The 27,102-nt window shown below is 38.0% G+C and overlaps 3 protein-coding genes across 4 annotated transcripts; 2 read left to right on the top strand and 1 right to left on the bottom strand.

Annotated features, from left to right (window-relative positions):
* Window positions 1-1,540: 1,540 nt before the first annotated feature.
* Window positions 1,541-6,751, top strand: zgc:92313 (uncharacterized protein LOC436869 homolog). Of its 2 annotated transcripts, none has more exons than XM_044103346.1 (6): window positions 1,541-1,834; window positions 2,006-2,103; window positions 2,306-2,382; window positions 3,567-3,838; window positions 4,643-4,803; window positions 6,274-6,751. In XM_044103346.1, exons 1-6 carry the CDS (start codon window positions 1,789-1,791, stop codon window positions 6,526-6,528), a joined length of 909 nt encoding a protein of 302 aa, XP_043959281.1. In that variant the 5' UTR covers window positions 1,541-1,788; the 3' UTR covers window positions 6,529-6,751. The 2 variants fall into 2 exon arrangements, with proteins under 2 accessions (XP_043959281.1, XP_043959280.1); XM_044103345.1 differs by having other exon boundaries at window positions 1,542-1,834; window positions 2,006-2,115.
* An 868-nt stretch (window positions 6,752-7,619) lies between these two features.
* Window positions 7,620-16,226, bottom strand: mapk7 (mitogen-activated protein kinase 7). The gene is made up of 7 exons (XM_044103344.1): window positions 16,111-16,226; window positions 14,059-14,339; window positions 13,797-13,962; window positions 11,749-13,190; window positions 9,935-10,995; window positions 9,724-9,854; window positions 7,620-7,923 (listed from the first exon to the last, which is right to left on the bottom strand). The coding sequence occupies exons 2-7, from the start codon at window positions 14,321-14,323 to the stop codon at window positions 7,776-7,778; spliced, it is 3,213 nt and encodes a 1,070-aa protein (XP_043959279.1). The 5' UTR covers window positions 14,324-14,339; window positions 16,111-16,226; the 3' UTR covers window positions 7,620-7,775.
* Window positions 16,227-17,202: 976 nt separating this feature from the next.
* On the top strand, window positions 17,203-20,538 carry vkorc1 (vitamin K epoxide reductase complex, subunit 1). Its single transcript, XM_044103343.1, has 3 exons — window positions 17,203-17,480; window positions 19,062-19,171; window positions 19,306-20,538. Exons 1-3 carry the CDS (start codon window positions 17,299-17,301, stop codon window positions 19,515-19,517), a joined length of 504 nt encoding a protein of 167 aa, XP_043959278.1. The 5' UTR covers window positions 17,203-17,298; the 3' UTR covers window positions 19,518-20,538.
* The last annotated feature ends 6,564 nt before the right edge of the window (window positions 20,539-27,102 follow it).

The following is a 27,102-nucleotide window of genomic DNA, read 5'->3' as shown; positions in this document are numbered from 1 at the left end:
GACACACTGCCTGGGGCGGGCGGGGGGACGGAGCGAGGGAGGGATGGAGGGACGCAGGAAGGGAGGAGAAAAGGGGAGACAGACAGCTTTACAGACAGACAGAAGGAATAAGCGCTCTGTGACATGTAAAACAAACAGGATTAGCACATGGAGAGAAAAAATTGATCATGTTGTTTTCATTCTGTCCAGATAATCAAACACTTAAAACAGCAGGACTAATTCAGCTGAATCAGGGGAGTGTTTGACCCTTGACCTGCTTGTGTGTGTGTGTGGCCGTAAACGCACTGAATAAGGTTTTCATTATGAAGTAAATAATTACACCTGCTGAACTGGTTTAACATGGAGGCAGATTTACATCTGAACAATTAAACTTATTTTCACTTTGGGCCTGATGAAGATCCTGAAAGCTCTTAAGGGGCCGGTTGAGCCGAGAATATTGATAAAACCTGATCACAAACTGTTAAAATATCAATAATTCTTAAAATTAAATACTGTTATTTAATTTCTTTTCCGTCTCTCCAGGATTTTGTGATTCTTTTTGTTATTTTTTGAAATATAAGTCAAAGTTTTTGTGGTACTGGTTTAGAAATATTTGCGATATTTGCTCTTATTTATGACAGTAAATAAGATTTAAAATTTTAAAATATGCAATAAACTCCCAATACCAAAATTATTTCAATTTGCTAAATTCAAGAATATAGAGAAATATTTCTTTATTACTTTTTAAATTAATTAATTTACATTCCTTGAGATTACTAAGCTCATGTGATTAAATCGTTGCTTTGCAAGACGTACAAATGTGGATTGTCCTTTTGGAGCAAAAAAGGAAAAAGGGAACCCTGCAAGCTGGAGAGGCAGCATCATGCTGTGTTTTTTTTGTTTTGTTTTGTTTTGTTTTGTTTTTGTTTTTTTGCTGCAGGAGGGACTGGTGCACTTCTCAAAATATATGACAAAAAAACAACAACATAATTTTGAGTTATTGTCTTCCAAATGCTCAATGACCCCAAACATTTTGTAGCAGCCATCAGAAACTCCTGATCTCCGACTAAAACAACATTTATAGGCAAAACTGAACATTTTAACAGACTCAACAGTTCAGTCTGGAGGAATGGGTCAAAATTACAGCAAACTTTTAACCAAGTCTAGTTTAAGAAAATCTAAAAATCTGACTGAAGTTGTTGTTTTTTTGTTTTATTTTGGGGTTGTTGTTGTTGTTTTTTTTTTTTTTTTTTTTACCAAATATTGATGGAGTAGATGTAAACGCATAAATTTGAAAAAACCTCTTCACCAAAAAAAAATTTTAAAAAGATTTTTTGTAAACTTTGGAAATGCAAAAAAAAGGAAAACTGAAACACTCCAAAGTAACCTTTTGGATTCTCCTTGTTGGGGTTTTGATAAAACATTCGTACCACCTATTTTCCACCGAGCCAAAACCCGCTTGGAAAACAACCTTGCAAGGAATGCAAGGACGCAGTTCCGTTATTTTCACTGGCTCAGGTGAGCTGCATGGGCGGGATAAAGGTTCCGATGGGGAGTGACGTTCCGCCCAGGTAACAGGTTTCTCCGTTGAAACTGTGACTCAGAATTGAGCAAGTTTAAGGGGGACAGAACCGGGGGCGGAAACAGATTTCTGTCCGAAAACAAAAGGAAAGGAAAGTGATATAACTTTCTAAAGGTAGTTTCTGCTGTGTCATCACGAGGAGGATTAATTGCAGCGTTTGAGGATTTATTGAAATAACCAGCTTCAAATTGTTCTAACTGATTTTTGTAACGCATTTGTTCGTCAAAATGGCGACGAAGTTACTGGTTTCTGTAATGTTTTTGTGCGTAACAGGTGAGTGGAGAGCGGAGGGTCTTCCTGTCGGTTCCCCTCCCCACCATGCAGGTTTCTTTGTTTGATAAACAGACATTTTGTTCTCTCGGCTTGTTTTCGCCCGTTTGTGTTCAGCGGTGATGAAATGTTCTCATGCTTTGTTCTTCGGTCATAAACTCACATTTTCTCCAGGTTTGAGGGGCTCTAATGCGCAGATATGCGGCCGTCCGCAGCTGAAGGACAGGATAGTAGGAGGGGTGGACGCCTTGAATGGGGCTTGGCCATGGCAGGTAGATATCCAGGTAAACCCCCAATTAATCGGAAATGTTTACACTTTCATCCCGGGGGTTCACAGCTGAGCCCGGAGGAAAGCTTTGGTTGTGGTTTAGTCTGGGTTTCGTGGTGAAGTTGACCTGCTGAGAGAGGGGTTTGCCTGTGATGCAGAAGTGACTCACTGCTGTTTTCCTTCATTCCCCTCCTCTCTGCCTCCAGAAAGATAACGTGCATGTCTGCGGCGGCTCCCTCATCACGCAGGACTGGGTGCTTTCAGCTGCACATTGCTTCCCCAAGTGAGAAACCTCCACCGGACAGAAACTGCTGGACTCTTGTCTAAGTTGCTGTTTCACTGCATTGAAAGTATCTGAGCTGTTTTACATTTAATCAGAATCTGAAACACTAAAACTTAAAGATTAAGTTGCTTGTTCAGTTTGTGAACCAATAGAGGACCTTTAAAAATATATAAATTTGATTTTATTATTTGAATCAAATGCTAAATTAATAAAATAATATTAATAAATATTGCAATTTAGCTGTGACGTGACATTAGTCACATAAGAAATAAAAAGATTTTAAATGGATTTAACTGTTTCCCTGTGGCACTTTTGTTATGAGTGTTTAAAATAGGATTTCAAAAATATATAATATTGCAATGATTTCCTATTTCTTCCATCATTCTGTGTTTTTTATTATTTTGTTTAATGTGTTTGGTGAAACTTTGCCCAACTGGCTTGTTATTACACTAGGATATGAAATGAAGGTTTATAACACTTGGAATATGTTTGCTAAGAATTACTGGGTTGGAAAATTAAACTCTAACTTTTCTGATACAGCTGAATATTTCAGAATCGCTTTGCCGTTTGCTTCTTTGTTATTAGAAAACACTGTAATTTTTTAGTCCTTATTTATCAAAATTAATCATTTAATTTGATATTGATACATAAAATCTTTGCACAGATTACCAATCAGCAACTTTTATCAACATTCATAATCCGTTATGTGCTTTTTCATAATATTTGTTGTTTAAATTGAACCATAGTATGGTGTGAAAATTTATCAAAAAATCTGAATTTAAACCTTTTTCATGCTGAAAAGAGTAGCAGCCTCTGATTAGCCTTTAAAGTTTACATTTCTGCCATTTTTAAAATCTTTTAAACACCAAACCTTTCTACCTTTCGGTCATGAAACAGAGACTGTGAAACTCGAAACTTTCATTTTTGCATGTCGGCTAAAATTATTCTAATGGGCCGCATTGTTTTCGTCAAGAGGAACTAAACGCCGAGCGTTGCTCTGAGGCAACCTTGGATTAAAATGTCTGCATAATCTGTCCTTTTATACTTCATGGCATTCTAATAGTGAAAAGTGGCTCTACATATTTAAGTTATTCACTTATTAGAACTACTTTCTATAAAGCTCTGGGTTTCTGCTCTGATTTGAAAGTTTAAAGCCTAATGATTTCTTATTTGTCGTTTTTCAGTCCATCCGATGTGTCCGCTTACACTCTGTACATCGGACGGTACCAGCTGGTTGGGATCAACCCGCAGGAGTCGGCCCATTCTGTGAGGCGCATAGTGATTCCATCTGGTTACCAAAACCCCAACAATGGCAAAGACATCGCTCTCCTGCAGCTGTCCAGCTCCGTGTCCTGGAACAACTTCGTCCAGCCCGTGTGTTTGCCTGCGCCGGGAACGTTGTTTCCCACCGGGATGAGCTGCTACGTCACGGGCTGGGGAAACACCAAGGAAGACGGTAAAACCCGTCGACTTTCTGCTGTGGTACCGGCAGCTTTCCGGAAAGTAGAATATCCCCACTTAATTTATTTCATTTCAGAACATGGGGCCCTGATGTTATATTAGTTTCACATGGAAGTGCAAAAAAAATAAAATAAAAAAAAAAGAGAGAAGAGCATCTTTAAATGATTTAACAAAAAAAAAAACTAATCAATCATTATTTATATCGACTGCAGATGCAAACAATTAATTGACTTCTGATTAGTGTTTAGATTAAAATGAGTTCCAATCGATTAATAAGTGTTGGTCTTAACAAGTGGATGTTCTAGGAGAAACAAGATGGCGGAAAGTGAAACAGTCCAAACATAATCCGGTTCTGTTTGAAAAATATTTTATTCTTTTCGTCTTTTTCTACTCAGCAACCTAAAAGGTTCCTATTTTTTGTTTTATTAAGGTCTAAGGTAATCACATTTTTTATTTATTCAGTCTATATTTAATATACAATATTTGTTAAAAAAGGAAAAAGGCATTTCATAAAAAATAAGACCTTTTGGGAAAACTGTCAACCTCCTTATTCCTAAAAGAACAATTTTTAGGAAAATGGTTATCAATTGTTAGTCAATTTGGATTAATTTATTAATCAATGACTTGCATTCCTAACTATTCACAGATACAAAACATGTATTACATTAATGTGTATGTTGTATATTAATGTGAATATTCTGTATTACACATACAATATTCTAATGTAAGATGATCTTAAGTTTTAAAACATGCTTTGCTATAAAAGCATCTGCAATTAACCATCTTACTTCCTCTCCAGTGCCTCTGACAGGAACTGGGACTCTGCAGGAAGTGAAGGTGCCAATCATCTCCCAGACTTCCTGTCAGGAAATGTACCAAACGAATCCGCAGGAGCAGGTGGACATTCTGTTCGACATGATCTGTGCAGGATACCAGGAGGGCGGCAAAGACGCCTGCCAGGTACCATTTCATTTATGTTAAACATTTTCCCTGAGCTGGAGACACTTTGCATGTTGTTTACATCCAGGTGCACAGCATGTCAGAGCAAAAAGACCATATTTTTACATGCTATTCACAGCTGTGCTGCTGCGGTAGAACAACTCTGTTGCAAAATGAAACCAGGAGTTGCGGGTATTATAAATTTAGTGCAGTGTGAAACCACCAGGGTGGAAAAAAACAGAAAAACTATCAAAGAACAACTCGCTCTGCGTCTGCTACGCTACACACAGACGCGTTGCCACAGCAACTGACTTACAACAATGGCACACCAAAAAACATGCCGACATTTCCCACACAAAGAGCAGAAATTGTTTACATTTTCTAGATGCAAGAATAAAGAGAAATATTTCTCTTTTATGTTAGTTTTATGTTTTGAGGCTTGATGTTTGTTTTGCAGTAGAGAAGGTGTCCAGCTAATCTAAACACCTGCTTTACTGATGATCTGTCAGTCAATGTGTGCGTCGCCTTATTTTATTTTTTTAAAATAATTTTTTAACTGAACTAAACACATCAAATTCCACAACACATCTGCATTAAGGTTATCATAGTCAGGCTAGCGTAACTGACCTACTTCCCTCTCCCTTGCTATTATTCTTTTATTAAATTTCTTTCTGACCTTTTCTAGTCGTAGTGATGACAATCAGTGGCAAAGCTCTGTTTATTTTTATTTTATGTATAAGTTTACATTTAAGATTTAGTGCACAGGTGTCAAACTCCAGTCCTAGAGGGCCAGTTAGATGTGCCTCTGCTGAATAGAATAATAATAATGGAGAACTGATCTCCACAAGGAGGAGGTAATTAAGTCATTTCATTCCAGTGTTTTGTACCTGTGGCTCATCTAAAAACTGCAGGACAGCGACTGGAGGACTGGAGTTTGACACCTCTTATTTAGTGCTTTAAGTTGACAACTGGACAGCTAAAATCAATGTTAGTCATTGTCAGCCAGCAATTATCTTGCCCTCCATCAATAAATTAATCCCACAGTTAAATTAAAACTCAATACTTTCCATTGACATGATTTTTTTCTTTCTACCAAAAGCTGGATGATAAAAGTCTTCAATTTGGTGTTTTGGTCTCAACCCCCTTTTTTTTGTTTGTTTGTTTTTTTTTGTTTAGAAAGGCTTTAAAATTCTTATGTTTTTTTATTTTTTATTTTGAATATTTAAAATGTCTTTCAGTTGCATTGTTAAATGTTCATCAGAATTTAAAGTTTACTAATCTCTCAGAATTTGTTTTTGCATTAATATTTTGCCATTACCATTATGTTACTTAAAAATGGTTGCCAAAGCAACAATATCATCATTTATCACAATAACTTCTGGAACAATTCATCATCCAGGAAAATCTATGCGACAGGCCTCGTCCAGCAGGGGGCGCCATCTTGCACACATGACATCACACTGCAATCTGAATAACTCTTCATCTCTTCAGGGCGACTCAGGGGGGCCGCTGGTCTGCAGCATGGTGAACGGCACCTGGGTGCAGGCCGGAGTGGTGAGTTTTGGACTTGGTTGTGCGAAACAGAACCGGCCGGGTGTTTACACCAGGCTGACCAGCTACTCCGAGTTCATCCGCTCCACCATACCAGAGATCCAGCTGTACGGAGGAGCGCATCGGAGTGTGTGTGGCTGTGTTGTTGTGTATGCCAGCTGTCTGTCCATCTTCCTGATGCTAACTCGGAGATAAAACTGTTTTTTATATTTAAGAGTTGGAGCAAGAAACCCGTTTTGAATGAAGGAGTTAAATTGTTTCAGATAGTTTTAATCAAATTTGTAAAAAAATTTTATCATGTCTGCACATTAAGCCATATGGAACTTTGTAACCTGATCTTGCTTTTAATTAAAATTAATTAGATTTTAAATACGAATGAGAAGTTTCATTTCAAATTAAAGAAAAAGTTTGATTAAGATGTTTGACTCTTCTGTTTTTTGTTTTTAGCTCAGAATGGAAATTAATGCTGGGAAATACGGCTGAAAACTTCAAACAATATAAGCATTTCAGATCAGTCTATCAAACCTAAAAACAAGGTCTTAGTATCTTTGGTCTAGTTTCTAGTGAAAGTATCTTGAAATAAGACAAAACTATCTTACAAGTATCTTTTTAGTAAGATACAGAGCTTTAAGTAAATAATTCCTTAATATTGATGAAAAAGTTTTAGTTTCATTGGCAGATTATTTAACTTGTTATAAATCAATTTATCTGCCAAGAGAACTAGAACGTTTTCATCAATATTAAGAAATTATTTACTTAAAACAAGTACATATATCTTGTTTTATAGTTACTTTTAAGTTTCAAGTGTACTAAGATATTTGCACTAGAAACAAAATACTTGATAAGTTTTTATTTTTGCATTGCAAAAATTTATTAGTTTTTTCTTTTAAATATCTGAAATGCTACCAAACTGGTGACGTTTTGTCACTTTCCTGTTTTCACTCCACAACGTTTTATTTTTAAGCAGTTATGAAGCAGAGTGGTAAAACCTTAAACTGCTGCTGTGCCAGTTACTCAACTGGTTGTTGCTAGGTAACCAAGGTGAGTCGCTAGGTAACCAAAGAATGATTTGCTAGCTAAAGCTTTTCGTCCGCCTAAATCCCCCAGAATGCTATGCAGTTCTGGACGGAGTGAAATTGAATATTCTAATCAGATGTATTGTCTATTGATATTGGTCATCTATTGCAATATACGTTATTGATTTATTGTCCATCCCTAGTGGAAATAATAGATTTGCTTCAGGCAAAATTATCAAATTTTATTAATAAAACTCTCAAAGGCAGAAGACAGGTGGTACCAAAATGTTTTTATTGCAGAAAGAGCTGCATGATTTAAGAAATGCTCTACATTGCCTATGGAAGGAAACATCATTGACTTGATGCGTTTTGCCCAAGTTGGTGGTTAAAACACAAATGCAAGTGTGTTTGAGGAGGGAGGTCAAGTCAGGCATCATGGGGGATGGTATCAGAGAGGATCATGGGTGATCCGAGCTGCAACTCCTGCTGCAGCGACTCGAGGTCAGCCGGAGTCATGCGGTGGACCTCGCTCCAATCAGATAACAGGGAGGCAGACAGAGGCGCCGAGTCGAAGCTGACGGGAAAAAAATGCAAAATGTCAACATTTAAATGGGTTTTTTCTTTTTTAAAGGGGTGTTTTATATGTCTTACAGGTCAGGAAAACTGTAGACATGTTGGTAATATCCACTGAATTTAAAGCTTAATGAGTTACTTGTAAATGTTTAATCAGCTACACGATGGGCAAACAAGGAGTCATGCTGTTTGCACATAGTTCAGCTAACTGGTCTGGAGTGTTCACCAACCTGGGAGAAAAAAAAACTATGTTGGACCAAGAGTTACATTTAATCTAGTGGCTCCGTTTTGTAGATTTTACAGGATTTATTTCCCCTTTAAAGCCCAACATCTGTCCTCTGACCCACAGATTTAAACAAGAGCATCAAAAGCAAAGGAGGTGGATTAGCAGTTAAGAGTTTTTAAGTGTCTTCAGTCAGAGGCTTTTTCAGATTCACTGCAAGGCTGCTGCTGGAGATCCTTCCTGCCCACAACAAAGATACTCGAGTGATAAGAGTTAAAACATTTAATTTCACTTCGGTATAAATAAAGCACAATTTAATTGTTCTGACTGAACGTCACCTTTTAGGGAAACATTTTCTCAGACAAAAAAAATAAACAAAGATTCTTCTTTTGAATTCGGTCATAAATGGAACCACCAACATCCGGTAACTTTTAGATGTTTTAGGAAGTTCGCCAATGCAGCAAGCCGTTTGAAAGAAAGAGTGACCTCAACGTCCTGCTGTTGTTGCTATGACAACGGTAGTCACAGCAACACCGTAGTAGTCACTGTAACTACAATAGTAGGACTGCAAACTAATCCTCTCGTAACACAATCCTTTAGTTCTGGACTGACTTCTTCTCTTTTTGAAAAAGTTCTACTTTGTTCAACTCTATAACATTTTGTATGTTTTGTTTATTAGGTGAATAAAAATAAAGGCATAAGAAATTTATTTTAAAACTTAAAATTTTTTGATGCTTTTGGCTCTCTGGTCAAAAGGTGAAGATGCTGCTGCTTTAAAGAGACTGGTTGCAGTAAATCTTAATATAAAGTTATTGGTTATTTAAACATTTAAAAATATAAAATGGTTTGGTTTTCATTGGAGCTTGTTACGGACACAACTGCATTTTTGTCAATGTTGAGATAAAAGGGGTGCTTATTTACAATTTATAGCATTTATGCTATTGTGAGCTAAAAACGCTCACGAAAAAAAACCCTGCTGTGTTTTTGTTTTTGACCACAACAGCAACGTTTGAACACAACTGATACCAATCAGTTGCTCTGGTGCAAATCTAAATCCTGTGGCGCAGGTTTAGAAACTGCTGATTAACATGGAAACTGAACGCAGTTCTAGTGGAAACGCTCCTCTATTTTTTTTTTTTACCAGCGTTGCACTGAAAAGTAGCTCATAATGAGCTCAGCAGATGTGCGGCTCCATCAGGTGTTTGCTAATTGCTGCTGGCTAGTTTGAAGGAGCCGAGTGGGGGAGGGGTGCTTTGTGAAGCAGGAGCTCAGAAGCTTGGAAACTGGAGCTACGTCTTGAAGGCGGAGCTAAGTCCACCCAGACGCTTTGCACAGCTGAGTGGTTGCCATGGAGATTAAAGGATTTCCCAAACATGCATGAAAGAATCAAAGCCTGTTTTTGATGAGAGAATGACATTACAACGTCATGTAAACCTCAAAAATGTCAGGTTTACATAATACACCTCCTTTAAGTGGTAAAATGAAAGTGATGTAAAACAATCCCAATCACCGATTCCCTAAAGAACAGATGCAAAAGTTTTAATAATCCTTACTGGACAGAAAAAGTAACGACCTCACCTGTCCCGGTCACCGTGCTGCAGCTCTGTCAGAGACTGGTTGAAAAGGTCGTCCAGATCGAAGCCCACCCCGTATCCTGCCCCGCTGCCCTTTGGGGTAACCGAGAACATGGGGGGTAACGGGTCTTCTACCTGGCATAGGGAAAATTGTAAAAATTATGAACCCTTCATAAAAACTAAAACCTGCAGTAACCATGAATAAAACGGCTCACCTGTGACTTTGAGAGCTGCAGGGTCACTGTATGGATGTCAGGGGCAATAGAGGGCCCTTGTTGCCCCGTGTCTGTAAATCCTAAGCTGGGGTGTGGCTGGGAGGGAGGAACCGCCAACGTTCCACAGAGATGGTTTATACTCTGTGCTGCTGATTTCTCACCCAGAGAAGAGCAAAGCTTCTCCATGAGTCCAGGACTCGCAGTCAACGAGTTGAGGTCACTCTGACCTCTGACATCCACGTTCCCGTTTGTCTCCCTGATGGCCACCGTGGGAGCTTTGGGCAGAAAGCTCTCGAGGGGGAGCAGGTGCGCCTGAGGTTTAGGGTCGGGCGGCGGCTGGCTCTGCAGGAAGCTGGACGCTGGCTGCGCCGTCCTGCTCGGCTGCTGCGTCGGCCTCGTTTCCAGCTGCTGGCCGCTCCAGTTTCCCACGCCGGCGAATTCGCTTTCCCCGTTGCCGTCTGCGTGCGGCTGGAGCGTGTTGTTTTTCACATATCCACCAGTGACGGCCATCATGTCGATGCCGCCGCATACAGCAGCTACTACGTCTCCTGGAGGCTTCCTCTGGCTCATGGAGAAAGGCAGAGGTAGCTGCTGGCTGCTGGCTGGAGGTGGAAACAGACCCTGCTGGTTCGGTTTTACTGGAGGAACTAGCTGCTCGTGAGGCTGACTTTTCCTCGCCTCCATGTTCTTTTTATTGTTCTCACTGATTCTTTGGGAATTCAGGTTACAATCCTTAGTTTTCCCGTCGTTATGAGCAGTTTGGGATTTGTCGCTGCAGCTGTCGATCATCTTCGTCCAGCGCTGCAAGAGGCTTTTGTCGTTGTCGCTCAGCAGGACCCCGCCCAGCGAGTCGCCCTGTTTCTTCTCCTTTCTTTCCTTCTCCTTCATTTTTCTTTCCCTCTCTCGTGCTCGTTCCTGCCTCTTTCTTCTTTTCTCCTCTCTCTCTCGCTGACGCTCCTGGGCCGTGACGGGCCGCCGCGACTCGGGAACAGAAGACACCGCAGAGGAGATACTTCCTCCTCCGGTGCCACCGTCAACGCCCAACCCAGAGCCGCCTCCGTCTGCAAGAAGGAACTTAAGTTCAGATCAGTTTAAATTTAAGAATGTTGCTCTTTGTCATTAAAGTGGTTTGTATTCTAACGAACATTCAACACCGAAACTGGAAGACATTTTAAATAAATAAATTGAACTATGAAGTCTCTGTAAACAAAATTGGTATAGTTGAGACCAAAACACCAGACTGCAAAAAGACGAAATCTTAAAGTATTTTTAGTCTAGTTTCTAATGCAACTTGAAATAAGACAAAACTAACTTACAAGTATTTTTTCCAGCAAGATATAGGAGCTTGTTTTAAGCCAACAATTTTAAAAAATCACTTATAACATGGAGAAATTATTTTTTATAAGTAAATTTATCTGCCAATGGAACAAGCACTTTTTCACCAATGTTACGGTGAATACTGCTGAAAAGATACTTTTAAATTAGTTTTGTCTTAATTCAAATTCACCGAGATATTTGCACCAGAAACTAGACAAAAACACTTGGTAAAATTGTGTGTTTTTGCAGTGGAGACTGAAGACTTTTGACATCTGTTTCTGGTAGAAAAGGTGAAAAAAAGGAAATCAATAAATCATGCAAATAGAATTTAAATTTATGATGCGATTAATTGAATTAATTGATTTAGGCCTAGTTGGTGTATCACGTAAAATCCCAATAAAATACAAAATAATTTCTGGTTCTAACATGACAAAGTGTCTAAAGGTTTAAAGTGAATGAATACTCCCTCAGAGAACTGTGGATATGAAAACACTCACCGCCTCTGGCTTTATTTCTTAGAGCAGATTTTAACAGAGCTGCTTTCAGGGCATTTTTGGTGTCTTCAGAAATGGCGCCTTCCTTTCTCGCTCCCTCTGCTGCACGCAGAGGAGGCCTTGCATTCTTGGACAGCGAGTGTGAAAGAGACTGAGACAGAGACTGGACCTGTGCTGCCGACAGAGACAGGGAAGGCACGCTGGTCATGGTTTGTGCTTGTGATGAGGGAACGGCGTTGGGCTCCATGGACTGGCTCTGGATGGCTGGGATTCCTGCCTGTCCTCCTCCGTCTCTCATCGTTTCTGATGGGGCGTCCTGAGTGGACACTGGTGTGGTGAGGTCGATCGTCTCTGGCTGTCCGCTGTCGGAGTTGGCACTGGGCATGTCCACGTCGACTGGACAGCTGACATTTTTACTGAGGAGGGGTAGATGATGGGGCACCTGGTTTGTGAATGCTTGGTTCACATCTGCTGGTGGGTTGTTTTGTTGCTTCTGGGAGTTTGCTTCTGTCATTTGCTGTTGCTGAATCTGTTTTGCCTCAAGGCGCTGTGCAATTGCGACCATCGATTGCTTGGTCAGGTCAACATTTGCTGGCTGGTTGCTTCTTTGCGCCGCTGGTTCCACCCTTGACAAAGGCTTGAACTGCAGCCGTGGACGAGAACTCAGTTTCTTTTTGTGAAAGTCTTGAATCTCCATCAGAATAGCCTCTTTAATTTGCTCTTTGTTCATTGGAAGCTTGTCAAACTCAAAGTCAAAAGCTGGCACGCATGTTGGCTCGTCGTCTGGGTCGTGGTACTTGGACACGTAAGGATGCGCCAGCGCCTCCGTCACGCTGATGCGTTCACGAGGATCAAACTGCAGCATGGCCCGTAGGAGGTCTAAAGCCGAGGCTTCAGCTTGCGGGTACAGCTTGGCCAAAGGTACAGGTGTTCGGGATGGGAGACTCTGGACATAGGAGCGGACCCGATCAGCCCTGATGGATCCGATCAAACCCTCAGGGGGAGTGCCCAACACGCTCAAGATGAGCTGCAGCTGGTGCACGTAGTTCTTCCCGGGGAAAAGCTGCATGCGCCCCATCATCTCAGCAAAGATGCAGCCCACAGACCACATGTCAATGGCCAAACTGTAATGATTGAGAGACAGCAGGAGCTCAGGAGCGCGGTACCACCGGGTCGCCACGTACTCCGTCATAAAGCAGTACGACTCCTCTGGGTGGGAGCTCAGACCCCGCGCCATGCCAAAGTCCCCTATTTTCAGTTCACAGCTCTCGTTCACCAGCAGGTTGGAGGGTTTGAGGTCACGGTGGATGACGTTGGCAGAGTGCACGTACTTAAGGCCACGGAGGAGCTGGTAGAGAAAGTAGCGCGTGTGTTCAGGGGTTAGAGTCTGGGCAGAGTGGATGATCTGGTGCAGGTCGCTCTCCATGAGGTCCAACACAACATATCTGCAAACACAGGATGGCAGCACAGAGATAAATTAGGAATGACAACTCAAGTCATGGGCTGTCCTTTACAGAAGCTGAGCAGATATTTTCTGCGTGTACGTTTTCCCCAATGATTTTCTGAAATGAGTTAAAGTTTGTTTTTTCGAGATCTTGAGATGATTGGGAGATTCCATCCTTCAAATGCATGTGCTTAATACACACACCAGTCTACTCTTTATTTTGAGAAAACCATCAGGGAATTAACTCATTATCTTGAGAAAACCATCGGAGAAAAGGATGTGAGGAAAACGGGAAATTAACTAGTAATTTTGAAAAAACTATAGGAAATTAAGCAGTTATCGCGAGAAAACCATCAGGAAATTTTTGATATTTTGAGAAACCCATCGAGAAATTAACTCATCATATTGAGAAAACCATCTAGAAAAAGTATATGTGGAAAATGGAAAAAAAACTAAATAAAGACCATTTGAAAATGAAGTTGTTACTTTGAGAAAACAATCAGAAAAAAATAAAAAGATCATGAAAACGTCTAGTTCTACCTATAAAAGGTAACACATTATGTAAATGCTTAAAGAGAAATTGCATTTTGAGGAAATAATTACATACACAGACTTGAAGGCAGAGTGAGGAAGGTTGGGCTGCAGGATATCTTTGATGGCGATGATGTTGTCGTGTTTGAAGTGTTTTAAGATCTTCAGCTCTCTCAATGTCCGCTTGGCGTTCGTCACCACCTCAAAAGCATTAGAGATCTTCTTTATTGCCACCTGCTGGCCTACATGAAGTAAAAATAAAGAACAGAGTGGAAAAGATCAAAGAGTAATTTCAATTAAATGAACATTTTCACATTTGAACACATCAAGAGATTTACCGTTGTCCCTTCTTCTGGCAGATGAAACGACGCCATACGCCCCGGTGCCGATGGTTTCGATGACATCATACTCTTCCCCGACGTCAAACTTTACGTCCAGAGAGTGTGCTTTAAGCAGGGCCAGGTTTTTTGCTGCTATGCTGGTGTCTGCGTTGCCTGGTATCGCCTCAACTCCACGCTGGTTCTGGTTCTGTCTGCCTTTGTCTGTGGCCATTTTTTCAGGAGAGGCCAAAACTTTGGCACCTCCTCCCTCTTTATTCGACATGTTGCTGTAATGAGATCTAAACAAAAAAAATAAAAGACAAAGTTATAGTTTCTTTATTACGATGTCATCAATCAGAGAGTGGGTCAAGTGCAAAGTTGGGTAGTAACTTTTTACATTTACTTGAGTAACTTTTTTGAAAAAATGTACTGTTCAGAGTATTTTTACTATACTGGACTTTTTACCTTTACTCAAGTAATTTTATTGTCAAGTATTTCTACTCTTACTTGAGTAAAATTGCTGGATTTTCTACCCACTGAATGAAAAACAAACATTTTTTAACCAAAACTTCACCAGACAGAGATTCACACCTGAAGTTTTTGTTAAAGTTTCATAAGTTTTTAATTGAAAGAAACCGATTTTAAAAACTTTCTTTTTGCCTGAGTTTATTTTTTTTGTTACTTACATTTATTATTGTCCTTGAAATACTAAACTTTATATTTTGGTCCATGTTATGTATTTTTAAAATATTAAATATTTGATCATTTGATCAATTATTCAGTGCTTGAGTAAACTTTTTGCCAAATAGTTTTTTACTCTGAGTAATGTTTTGGTCAGCTACTTTTTTTGAAGTAGTGATACTTTTACTTGAGTCCAGTGTTTTTGGTCTCTGCCCACCTCTGGTTAAATATTACCTGTATCTGCAGTTATTTGTTACTTTTCAAAGATTTTTATGGCCCACAAAGTCCATAAAAAGAGTGTAGAGGACTTTTTGTCCCGTCATATTTACGGTGCTTCTAAAACGTACTCACCCCATTCGATGTTTTTCCTTTTTATTGCTTCCACAAAGCAACCAATTTTCTAAGAAAATAGTGACAATTAGATAAAAATTATGTAACATAAGACAAGTGTTTACATAGATATTCAGGACCTTTACAGTGACTGATAGTAGACTCACAATGAGTGAAATAGAGCCAAATTTTACTGGACAAGATTGATTTGTAAAAGCAACAAAAGCTAAAACATCAAACATGGTGGATATATGTTATAGCTTTTCAACCCCTGCAGGGAAGTGGAAAATCACAGGGATATTTTTTAAAATAATTATTTATTGAAATTTACTTTTTGCACTCAAATAAAAGATTGGATTTGTCTCGACTTTTCAGCGTGAGATTGCAACAAAAATGTTTTTGTGTCAAATATATTTAGAAATCTTTACAAGCAATTACAATAAACGTGATGTAACCTGAAATAACTGCATTTTAGTGCTCCACATGAAAGAAAAATATGGTAAAACAACCGTGTGAGGAAGTTTAACCTTCAGACATATTACTGAATGGTATTACTCATTAATTAACTGATAGAAACTGGAAGCAGGTGCTTCTGAATGGTGCTTAAATTCTCCTTTTAAAAAATTTAGCACTGACTTAATCAATGCTAGAATTTTCTCCGTTTTCTCCTTAATGAGAGACAACAGAGTCTCTCTTTAGAAAGACATAAGATAATTTTTCTTGAGACTCAAAATAGAGGAATAAAATGGACAGAATAAGGCAAACGCTTCCTTACATTTAACAAATAGAGGCCTGAATTGATTAAGTAAGAAGAAAACCTGTAGATCTCAGTCAAATGCCTAAAACAGACCCCATTTTATAGCTGAAGAGAGAGGCACGCTAGTTTTATTTGGTCAACGGTGACAAAGGAGCAAACCTTTCTCACTTCTTGACGCAGGGGCGTAGGCTTGTTAACGTTACCTGGAGGTCTGGCTTCCTACATACCGTTAAACCTGCTCCTTCTCGATTATAAACGAAACAAAACTGCAAATGAATGCGATTCAAAATAGATTAACATACTTTCAGCTTGTGAGGGAAACCACACCGTCCATAGCTCCAGTTTTAATAACGAAAGAGCACGATAATTCACTTGTTTTGTCCGCCGCTTCCTCGTCCACTTCCGGATTTGCTTTGCGTCTCATGCGACCAGCCAATTAGATGAAGGAAGGGAGGCCCCATCATCCAATAGGCGCGCAGTACGTACTTTGAGGCGGGGCTTTATGCCAAATAGAATGGAGTCTGTGTAATTTTGTTTATTTATTCATGGGAGGTGACGTCGTTTTCCACATTTCACGAAAGTTGGAGAAAAATACAAGCAATTATGACGTAATGGTATATATATTTTAGAAAGAAAGAAAGAAAGAAAGAAAGAAAGAAAGAAAGAAAGAAAGAAAGAAAGAAAGAAAGAAAGAAAGAAAGAAAGAAAGAAAGGAAGGAAGCTTATTCTTGGATTGGAGTTAGAGGCCGCACAATGTTGTTTGGAGGGCCACAAATAAGCCCCTTGACAACTAAGACATGTCCATTGCTTCTTCATATATTTGTTTCTGTCCTAACCACTTTGAGTTGTTTACACAAATATCCACATAACAGGCATAAAAAGTGTGAATGTAGGGAGACTCAAAATAATCAAATGTACAATAAAATCTCGAAATTTACACAGAAACACCAAGATAGAAGCTTAAATAATCTATTTAGATAATTTACTAGCTGATTTAGGGGTAATGATTTAATTAAATCCTAGTGAAAACCTATTCCCTTACTCCAATTTATTTGCTCTGATTAACTAACTCAGAATTGCTTTTTTGTTGTTTTTGCACAAAAGAAAAACAAGATAATCAAACTTCTAAAATAAACCAAGTCCAAACCAAAAAATTTTTGTTTGTTTTTAATACAACAAAATAGTTTTAAATTGTTCCACCCACTACTAGATTTAAAATAATAACAACAACATTAATAAAAAGTTACCTGTAACATATTAATTTATTATTATGTAATGACAAGTCAAAGCATTTTTGACCAAATAAACGTTTGGATCCGACCGTCCAATGGCAGGCGGGGACAAAAATGAAGCCAGCCAATCAGAAGTGAGGATGTGACTTTTACCACGTCGCCCACTGTAAACGGACTTCGGTTGGATTAGAAAGAAAGCAGAAACTGTTGGAATCGATTTATAGTTTATATATTTATTGTTTCCGTGAGGTTTTCCACATGGCTGCGGCTCAGGGGCTGCCGAGGTGGGAGCCGACAGCGCGCATCGTTTTGGGTCTTCTGGGTTTGGTTTTGTCGGTTTATGCTCTTCATGTGGAGCTTTCCCGAGAGAGAGACCCAGATTACAGGGCAATGTGCGACCTGGGGGAGTCCGTGAGCTGCTCCAAGGTTTTTACCTCCAGGTATGAATTTCATTCACAGCTTTTGTTTTGTAAATTATACCTGCAGAATCCACGAAGCAGGTAAACCATAACTTTATATAACTGTGGCTCAGAGTGGATTAGCTCCTCATATTTTAAAGCATTTAAACCCCCTTTTTTATTGCCACGTGTTGAATATTTGAGATTCCTTTGGGAATTGCGTGCTTTTTTTACCCATAAAGTGAACGTTCTTCTGTGACTCAACTGTATAGCTGATTGTTTTGGCTATTGAATAAGTATTATTCAATTATATTATTATTATTGTTATTATTATTATAACAACCAAATACTTATGTTTTCTTTCTTTTGGGGAATTTATATTATCCCCAAAAGAAAAACAGGTTTGTATTTGTTAAATGGAAGGAAAATGACACTCAGTTTTTAGATGTTTGTAATAAATTAAGATCTTAAAGGTGTGGCGTACATTTGTTTTCAGTCTGCCTTGATTAAATACTTTTTACAACCATCTTTTCCTGACATTAAAGCTGTTAAACCTTTGGGGTTTGTTTCTGCCAGCCTTACATATTTTGCTTTGCAAAATCATATTAAAAATAGAATGTCAGGACTTTGACTGGGCCGTTATAACACAATAATAGGTTGGATTTTGACCACTCTGCTGTAGGTCCGGCTGTGGAGTCCTGCTGAGAGGTGAACCTCCTCAGTCTCAAATCTTCACACAGCAGTATAGTGTTTAAAATTCAAAACTAAATAATAATAGTGCAAATTGTTGTCCTCCTTTTTAAATAAACTGCACATGTTTGGCCATCTCCTGAGCTACTGACTCGTGACCAAAAGCAACCAATCAGAGCCAGGAGGAGGGTCTTAGTGCTGTCAATCAGTCTCGTGTACTTGCTGATAAATGTAGCTAATGATGGAGAGTCATCTTGCTTTTACAGGAAAACCGTTTATCTGCCATTATTGATGGTTGTGCTATCTAGCTTGAGCATTCACAACATGGGCCACACCAGGTTGTGATTGACAGCACTAAGACCCGCCTCCTGGCTCTGATTGGTTGTTTTTAGTTAGCAGTGGGAGAAGGCAAAGGAGCATTATTGTCTCATAAACTGTGACAGTTTCCATAAATAAGTAAAAATGTTTTTCTGTTGTTGTTTTTTTTTTATATAAATGTTACATACGGGAGCTTTAATTTTTATTTACAAAACTTGAACTAAGTAAAGCTAAAACTGCCACTTGAGGAGTTCTAGGTAGAAAATATTTATACACAAAGGTGTTTTTATTCTGTCTTAAATTAAAATGTATGTTTTTGTGTTCGGTTTTGGCTTAATTTCTGCTCTGACTGTGATGTTCTTGCACCAAACTGGCTTTTTTTTCGTCTGTACTACAATTAGTGATTAGTTGACGATTCACCATGATTAATTGATTAATTTCCTATTTTTCCTTCCACTTAACCATTACCCCAGAACAAGGCACTACAATTTATGATTGTAATGTGACAAAACACAAAAAAGAACACCAATACTTCTGTCACACAACAGTTTTTTCAACTAGCATCTCAGAATGCATTTTGTCAAAGTTACCGCCATTTTTTATTTTTTTTGGCAGATGGGGACGTGGTTTTGGTTTGGTCCAGCTCTTTGTGGCCAAAGACAGCGTTCTGAACCAGCCCAACAGCGTCCTCGGCATCCTGTTTTACACTCTGCAGATGGGCCTTGGTAGGTCCGCCATTGTCCTCTGCAAATTATAGAGCAGGGATTTTATGCTAACCGTTATGTTTATTATAGCTCGGCCTGCGTGTGAGATTATAGGGGTTGATTTCTGCATATAAACTCATTTTTCTTTACTGCAGGATTGTCTCTGTCTAAAAAGGCAGCCCTGGCCTTGGTCATCTGCTCCTGGGTCTCTGTAGCCGGCTCGCTTTATCTCGCATCTATTCTCGCCTTCGTTCTGGGAGATTTCTGCATGGTGTGTGTCTCAACGTATGTCATCAATTTCGCGCTGCTCTACACCAACCTGAAGAGACAGAAAGCAATCGAAGGAATGAAGGAAAAGACTGGATAGGAAATTCAATCTGTCGAGTGCAATATTTGTTTTAGAATAAACTGGTTCAGTATTTTACAAGTTCTGATAATTTTAGTAATAAACATTATATAAATCATATTTCTATGTATTGTTTTTTTTTTATTTGTGACACACTACATGCTTTTCTTAACACTTTATTGAAATGAAAATTAACATTTGTTTTAGGCCAAACTGGTTCATTTTATTTGTTCTGATGATTTTTGTAATAAATATTAAATAAAATGTATGTTCATATATTCTATTTTTTCATTTCTGAAACCCTTTACATGTTTTTCTAAACACGTTATGGTTTGAAATGATTTTTAACTTATAAAGACGCATAGGCTCCTTGGTGTAATTACTCAGTTTCACCAGCAGAGGGAGAATATATATACCAAAATATCAGGTTTTGGTTCAGTGTCGCAAAAGCAGGTTTTGTTTTCTTGCTGACCTCAGCATTTGTTTTACGCCAAACTAGATCCGTTTTTTAAATATTCTAAAACTTTTAGTAATAAACATTAAATAAAGCATATATTTAGGTTTTCTATTTATGACATTTAACATGTTTGTCTAAGCCTTTTATGGTTTGATACGATTTACGTATAAAGTCACATGGGATCCTTTGTGTAATTACACTGTTTTACCAGCAGAGGGAGACAAATATAAGCTTTTGTTTCAGGGTCGGTAAAGCAGGTTTTGTTTTCTTGAATAGAAAATTCAATCTGCAGAGATCAACATTTATTTTTAGACCAAAATAGTCAAAATTGTTATATATTTTAATAATTTTAGTAATAAACATTGAATAAAACATATATTCGTATTTCTATATTATTTGTAAAACCCTTTACATGGTTTTCTAAACGTTTTATGGTTTGAAATTATTTTAATCTTATAAATACAGATAACTAAGTGAATTCTCAGGCCTGGGTGTGGATAGTGTAACTAAACTAAGAAATGTGATTTATATTTTGACATATATATTTTTTCTCTCTTCACAAATAAAATCTTCATTTGAAAACCATATTTTCTATCGACTCAGATTATTTTAGTCTGTTACTGAACTTTGTTGAACTTTAAAAGATTTTAGAGTGACAAAATGCAAACTGATAACACCGTAAACATTTCTGAGAGGTATTTAAATAGACAGTTAACCTCCTCATTGAACGTTCATAAAACACCAAAGAATATTCACTGACACACCCGACTGGTCTTTATTTATGTAATACAGATTATATTCAGCTCCATCCAACATGTGGTAAAATCTATTAATGTACAAAAGTTGAATAATTTTCCACATAATTGATTTTATATTTGGATGTTGAGTCACTATCATTGCTTTGTTTGTGCTTCCTGATAAACTGACTTATTCTGATGATAAATCCAGAATCACTGCTGTAATCATAATCATCTTCATCATCATCATCATCATCATCATCATCATCATCATCATCATCATCATCATCATCATCATCATCATCATCTTCCTCTGAAGGTGTTTTTTTTTCTAGGAATATGTAGATTAAATAATCTGTGTGATGTAAAAAGACATATTATAAATGTTGTCCTGTGAAAGTTTCAAAGTAAAATCAAAATATGTAGAAATTCCACTGAGAGAAAAGTTACAGTATGTTTGTCAAAATAAATTTACACAAGCAGAATTTCAGTCCCTGTATGAACCTTTAGGAAGACTAAAGTGAAGTGTGTAAAGTTTATTTTTGACACCATTACAACATGACAGTTCTTTGAAGGAAACATAAATATTCTTAGAAAGAGGAATCATAGCAGAGAAATTCGTGTTGGTTTAAGGTGAAACATTATTATGTAAAGAGTAGATGAAATATTGAAGAGCCTTAGACTGATCACATAAAATATCTTTTACAAAAATAATGATAATCCCAATCCAGATACTTGTAGGATATTTAAATCCAAACCATCTAAAGAATGGTTAAATAATCATCAAACAGCTGCGGCTAAACTCACACTCTGGATCCCAGGCCAAGAGTTTAATTTGACATAGAACTGGAGAAACCACCGATCCAGATAAAGACTGATGCCGACTGAGAGAAACCCACGTCCAATCCATCAATCCAACCATGAACCAAATTCTGATCGACATGAATTTATTGAACATCTAATGAATTTGTTTAAACATTCAGGATTGGTGACATGATTCTGTAAACTGTCATAGACATTTATTTAATAACACCAATCAGCATTTAGGTTCAAAATCTGAAACCACCAAATTAAAAGATAGAGAGTTGACATAACTGATCATCCAGGCGACGATCCTGACTATCTTGAGATTAATCAGTAAACTAGATTTTGCAGTTGGTTTTGAATCATATTTCTGTCTAAGCAATGCAACACTTTGAATTTAGTTTGTCCTTTTTTCAATGTCTCTAAACAAAAGAATGACTTGCCTGCAAAGAAAAGGCTCAGCGAAGCCACAACCTGCAGCAGTTTCCACGAAGCCATTGTGAATGTAACAGCCGAATCTTTCTGTCACCTTTTATATCCCAGGTTTATACGTCACCCAGTCCATTGTGTCCCTCCTAACGGTGCAGGATAACGCTCCCTCCCCCATTCTGTGTGCAAAACGTGCAGCTTTAGCTTCAGTCATGGTGCATCAGCTGCTCTGTGGGTTAGTAAATGCTAAGATTTTTTAAGTTTCTGTCTTTTAAACATTAATTTCTAAAGTTTGCCTAAAATTCACTTTGATTGAATCTGCTGTCATTTAAAGGTACCAATCAGGGTTTTCAGTCAAATCAATCAAAACTACTTTAAATAAAGTTTTTCACCTGCAAAAAGTGAAAATTATATTTTTTTTTTTCAAACAGTTTTTCCATTTTTTTTGTTTGTTCTAGATTTTAATACCCAAAACAAACTTTGACATCACATGAAGTATTGGAGCTTTTTATTATGGTCATTTGCACATTTTATTAATTCCTGTATTTGCATGTTTTAATCAAATTTCTCTTTTTGTTGTTCTCAGCATGCATGTGAAAAACACTGAATGTCTTTCAGGAAAAAAAACATTCAGTGTTCTTTTGGACGAACAGGAAAAGATTTCATGATGAAATGTTTTCCTGTAAAAGATCCTGGTGAAATATTAGATTTATCTCCAACCAAAAATTCATTTTTCAAGTTTCTGAAAATTAGTTTTGAACTACTTTCTTGATTAGTATTTTATTTTGCACTGGAGCTGCTGTACCTAATATGTTTTTATTTTTAATCTGAATAAACCCACTTTGCAAGTTTGAAAACCAGGAATTTTTTAGAGATATTTAATGAGTAAAACTTAAATTAAACACGTTGAACTATATTGTTACTCAAACTTGACTCGTGTTTCAGTTCCTGTAATGACATCATCAATAGTCATCTCTGTGCCATATTACTGTTGACTACAAATAACAACTGATTAGCTCAGTTTTTGAGTCTTTTTGATGTTATTAATTCAAGTAAAGAAACCTCAGAACATGAAGCAGAATGTGTTTGAATGATGTGAAATCAGGAATCACATAACAGATAAAAACGTTGCAGGAAATGATTCAGTTTTTGTAAAAAGATGCTTCCTGAAAGGTTTAATCACCTGAGTGTGTTTCTGTGGAACAAACCCACCAGCAGGAAACCACGATCCAGGAGTTTTTATTCTTATTTTTGGTTCAAAGTTGCCAGGAACGTGTTAAGATTAAAGTGACAACATGACACAATGACTAACCAAGATGATGTGAATCAGTTACATTTATTCCCACATCCTGGAATTACTGCCTCGTTAATTATAATCATTCACAATCATAATTCACAATCATCTGCACAGGAGTTTCTCTAAGGTATTAAATTAGCTTTGTAAAATACATTTTTTAAAAGATTTTTCTCATGTGATAAGATAAAAACATAAAAGTTAATGTTGGCACCTGTGGATTTTTTCCAGAGTAAAATGACTTTCAGGAGTAATTTTTCACTGCAAATGTTTGATGTTTTATTTTAGCTGCACAATCATGTAATAATAAATTAAATCCACCTGGAATGTAATTTTGTTTCAGTAAAACAAAATTACTGAATTTTGTAATTCAGTGATTTAATAAACTATCATTAGAAATTATTTCTAATGATAATAAGCTAGTGATAGTTTATTAGCATTTTTAATAAGCTAAAATGTAATTAATCAGAAATTAAACAACTTCCAGATATTTTACATTGAAAGTAAAATACTTTTTGCTAAAATCAACTAAGTGAATTATATTTAAATGACATCAGCTTACTTTTAATTTCGTGTTGGAAATTGTAGTGATCCTGCTGTGTTAGTGAGCCAAGGTTTGAGTGAGTCATCCTGTTTCTCTGAGGATCTCTGCACTCTTGTCATCAAGACAAACTGCCTGTTAATAAGAAAATAGACCGTTTTGTCACTCTGATGAAAAATGCATCATAATAAAGAGTTAGTAAAGTGATAATTATTAGACAGTACTGTGATGTTTCTGAACTAGATTCAACATATTCCTGGTTCTTGTCATGATGCTGCGTCTATATTTCCACATCATGTTTCTTCATCCTGTCATGTGAAGAGCTCAAAAGAAACGACTCCTTCACATCGATATGCTGCCACTTTCCTTCTTTAGAGCTGCAGTGATGTTTTCCTTCAAATGTAATGATAGTTATTATGGCCAAACACCTCAGTTTTAGTTTTATCAGGAAATGCCTCCAATAATTAACGTCTCTGTCTGCATTTGCAAACTGCAACTGTTGGTTTTGGAGAAATTTCTTCTGTCCTTTCAGGTGATGTGAGGGATTTTTGACTCTTTCTCGTCGGCTTCAGGCAACATTTCACAAGGTCTTTTGTTTTGGATGATTCACAGGACAGCATTTACTTCCTCGGAAATATAAAACCTGGATCTTATGCTTCTTTTTCAACTATTTCAGGCAATTTTCTTCCCTAATCTTTCTGAAAGTAAAAGAGAAACTATTATATTTATTTTTCTCTGTCATTTTAATCCCAAGTCATAAAAGAAAAAAAATGCAATTCTGAAACAAACAACACAATAATAAGTAAAAAAATTATATTTAAATTCCTGACAATAGCATATTACAACATGTAGACTGAAAAAGTGTAGTTAGAAGCACAAACCTATACTTTCACTTTCTCATAGTTTATATGTAAAGCATAAAAATCAATGAAACAACATCTTACCCGTATATTTTTCTAAAACATATCTCATAACTCAAAAGAAAATATCAAACCCTTATTGTAATTTGTTTAGGAAATGTTCACACATTTTGTTTCTAACAGTTATTCTGCACCTGCAGTCCAACAGTTTTTAATATTAATCCTGACCTTTAGTTTTTAAATAAATCCTTCTCTTAATTCATAGTTTACCTCTTTAATTTCAAACCACATCTTTACAGAACCTGGGAGGAGTTTATTCTGAGCTCTACTGAATCACAAAGTTTAAGTGTGCAAAGAAATATTTCTCTAGTTGGATGAAAATAATCAGATGCAGTTATAATTTGAATAGGTTTCTTCTGGAAAATGAAAACAGGTTTTCATGTTGGTTTTATAAAAGTTCTTCTTAACCCTTCTAACAAGCCATCATGGGATCCAGGTGCGTTAAACCGGTAGAGAACTAAAACACACAGGATGTCGGCCCTGTGTGCACTTCTTTAAGGCATGTCGGTCTGAACACAAATGGTCAAAGAGAAACCAAACTCTTGCTAGATGTGAGAAAATAATGTCTCCTGTGAGAAATGGAGGATAACCGATCACATTCTGCTAAAGGTTTGAGAAACAATTTGGTTCAGTGATTCAGAGCCCAAACAATCATCCCCCTTGAGCTTCAGATGAGGTCCAACGGGTTGGACTGTTGCCCACCAGGGGGAGCAGTTGGTTGAGTTAGGGAAATCATTGACTGTGTTATCAACTGCAGTAGGTATGTCTTTAACCTGAACCACACATGAGGTCAGCCGACCTGTTTTAAATGTAGAGGGGTTGGGCAAATTGCCAGAAAATGTGCACAAAGCAAAGTTTTCCTCACTGATGTTGTTACGGTTTCTCCTGAAGGGCAGGAAAACTAGAAAGGTTGTCATGAGTCAAACAATTCGGAGGGAAACATCAGCCTGTTTAACATGATCCCTGGGCGGAGATGTAGTTTTAGAGAGGGCAGTTGACGAATGTAAGACGGAGGAAATTAAACTACAGGATGTGAAAGTTTCATGTCTTCTTGACACTGGGGGTCCAGTGAGTACCATTTCAGAGGGTTCTTTCAACAAACAATGGTCAGCAAAAGACAGCAGCATTCATCCTGCTTTTTAATGGCTAAAAATCACAAATCACGCTTTTTGTCGAGCTTGAAGTTGAGGTTATGGATCTGACTTGTAGCTAAAGATTCAGCACAGTCCTCATCTGTTCCTTGTCTCCTTGGAATGAATGTGATGAAAAAAAAAAAAAGTTCCAGAAACTATCCAACCATCCAACCATCCATCCATCCATCCATCCATCCATCCATCCATTTTCTGGTCACCCTTCTCCCTAATGGGGTTGGAAGGGTTGCTGGTTCCTCTCCGGCTGCGTTCCAGGTGAGAGGTGGGGTCACCCTGGACAGGTGGCCAGTCTGTCGCAGGGCAACACAGAGACACACAACCATTCACACACACTCACACCTAGGGAGAATTTAGAGAAACCAATTAACATGACAGTCATGTTTTTGGACTGTGGGAGGAACCCGGAGAACCCGGAGAGAACCCACCATGCACAGGGAGAACATGCAAACTCCATGCAGAAAGACCCCGGGAATCGAACCCAGGACCTTCTTGCTGCAAGGCAACAGCTCTACCACTGTGCAGCCCTGCCAGAAACTAGTGCATGGCAAATTTGAAACCACAATGAATAGTAAACTTGACTGTAACCAAGTTTAAACCAGATAAACTAGACAATTAGTTTATCTGACAGGGTTTGGTTTCGTTTGTCAGGGTGGCAGGAAAGAGACAGTTTATGTGCCAAGCCTCATCTACAGTTACGGCAAAACTCAGTGAAAACTGTCCTTCAATGCTACTGGACCCTGGCCGTCCCCCTTTACCTGGACGACTGGTAGTTGATGTCTGAGAGGCATGTTTTTCTGTCCTGGTCATGAACTTGTGTGATAAGAATACAACCCAGGACTAGACTTGAACTTTTGACTGAAGTTGACTCTGTAAACAGTGGCCAGTTGTGTAAAGTTCAGTTTCAGGGAAGTTCAGTAAACACTGATGAAGGCAGCATTAGCAAACAGCCTCCAGTCCACCTCGCTGCAGCAAACAGAAAGGTGTTGGGACGGACCAGGGGGCGCTATACCACCTCTTCATCATATATCTTCACCTTTAGGAAGGTGAAGATATATGATGAAGATATATGATGAAGATATATCTGGTAGTCAGAGGTTCTGCCTCCTTCATCCTCGTCGTGGGCTCGGTGTCTTAACAACACGAAGGCAGAGACACTGAGAATCGGTTCAGTCTTTATCAGACTCATTTATTTTTGATAAATTATTATATTTAGCTAAACACTATTGTTGAGGGGCACAAGCAGGGCTCCTGACCGCACAGATACAAAGTATGT

Source organism: Gambusia affinis, linkage group LG20 (assembly GCF_019740435.1).
Source record: "Gambusia affinis linkage group LG20, SWU_Gaff_1.0, whole genome shotgun sequence".
In the NCBI taxonomy this organism is placed as follows: domain Eukaryota; kingdom Metazoa; phylum Chordata; class Actinopteri; order Cyprinodontiformes; family Poeciliidae; genus Gambusia; species Gambusia affinis.
Note: the sequence above shows the minus strand (reverse complement) of the source record. Positions and strands in the feature narration are given on the sequence as shown.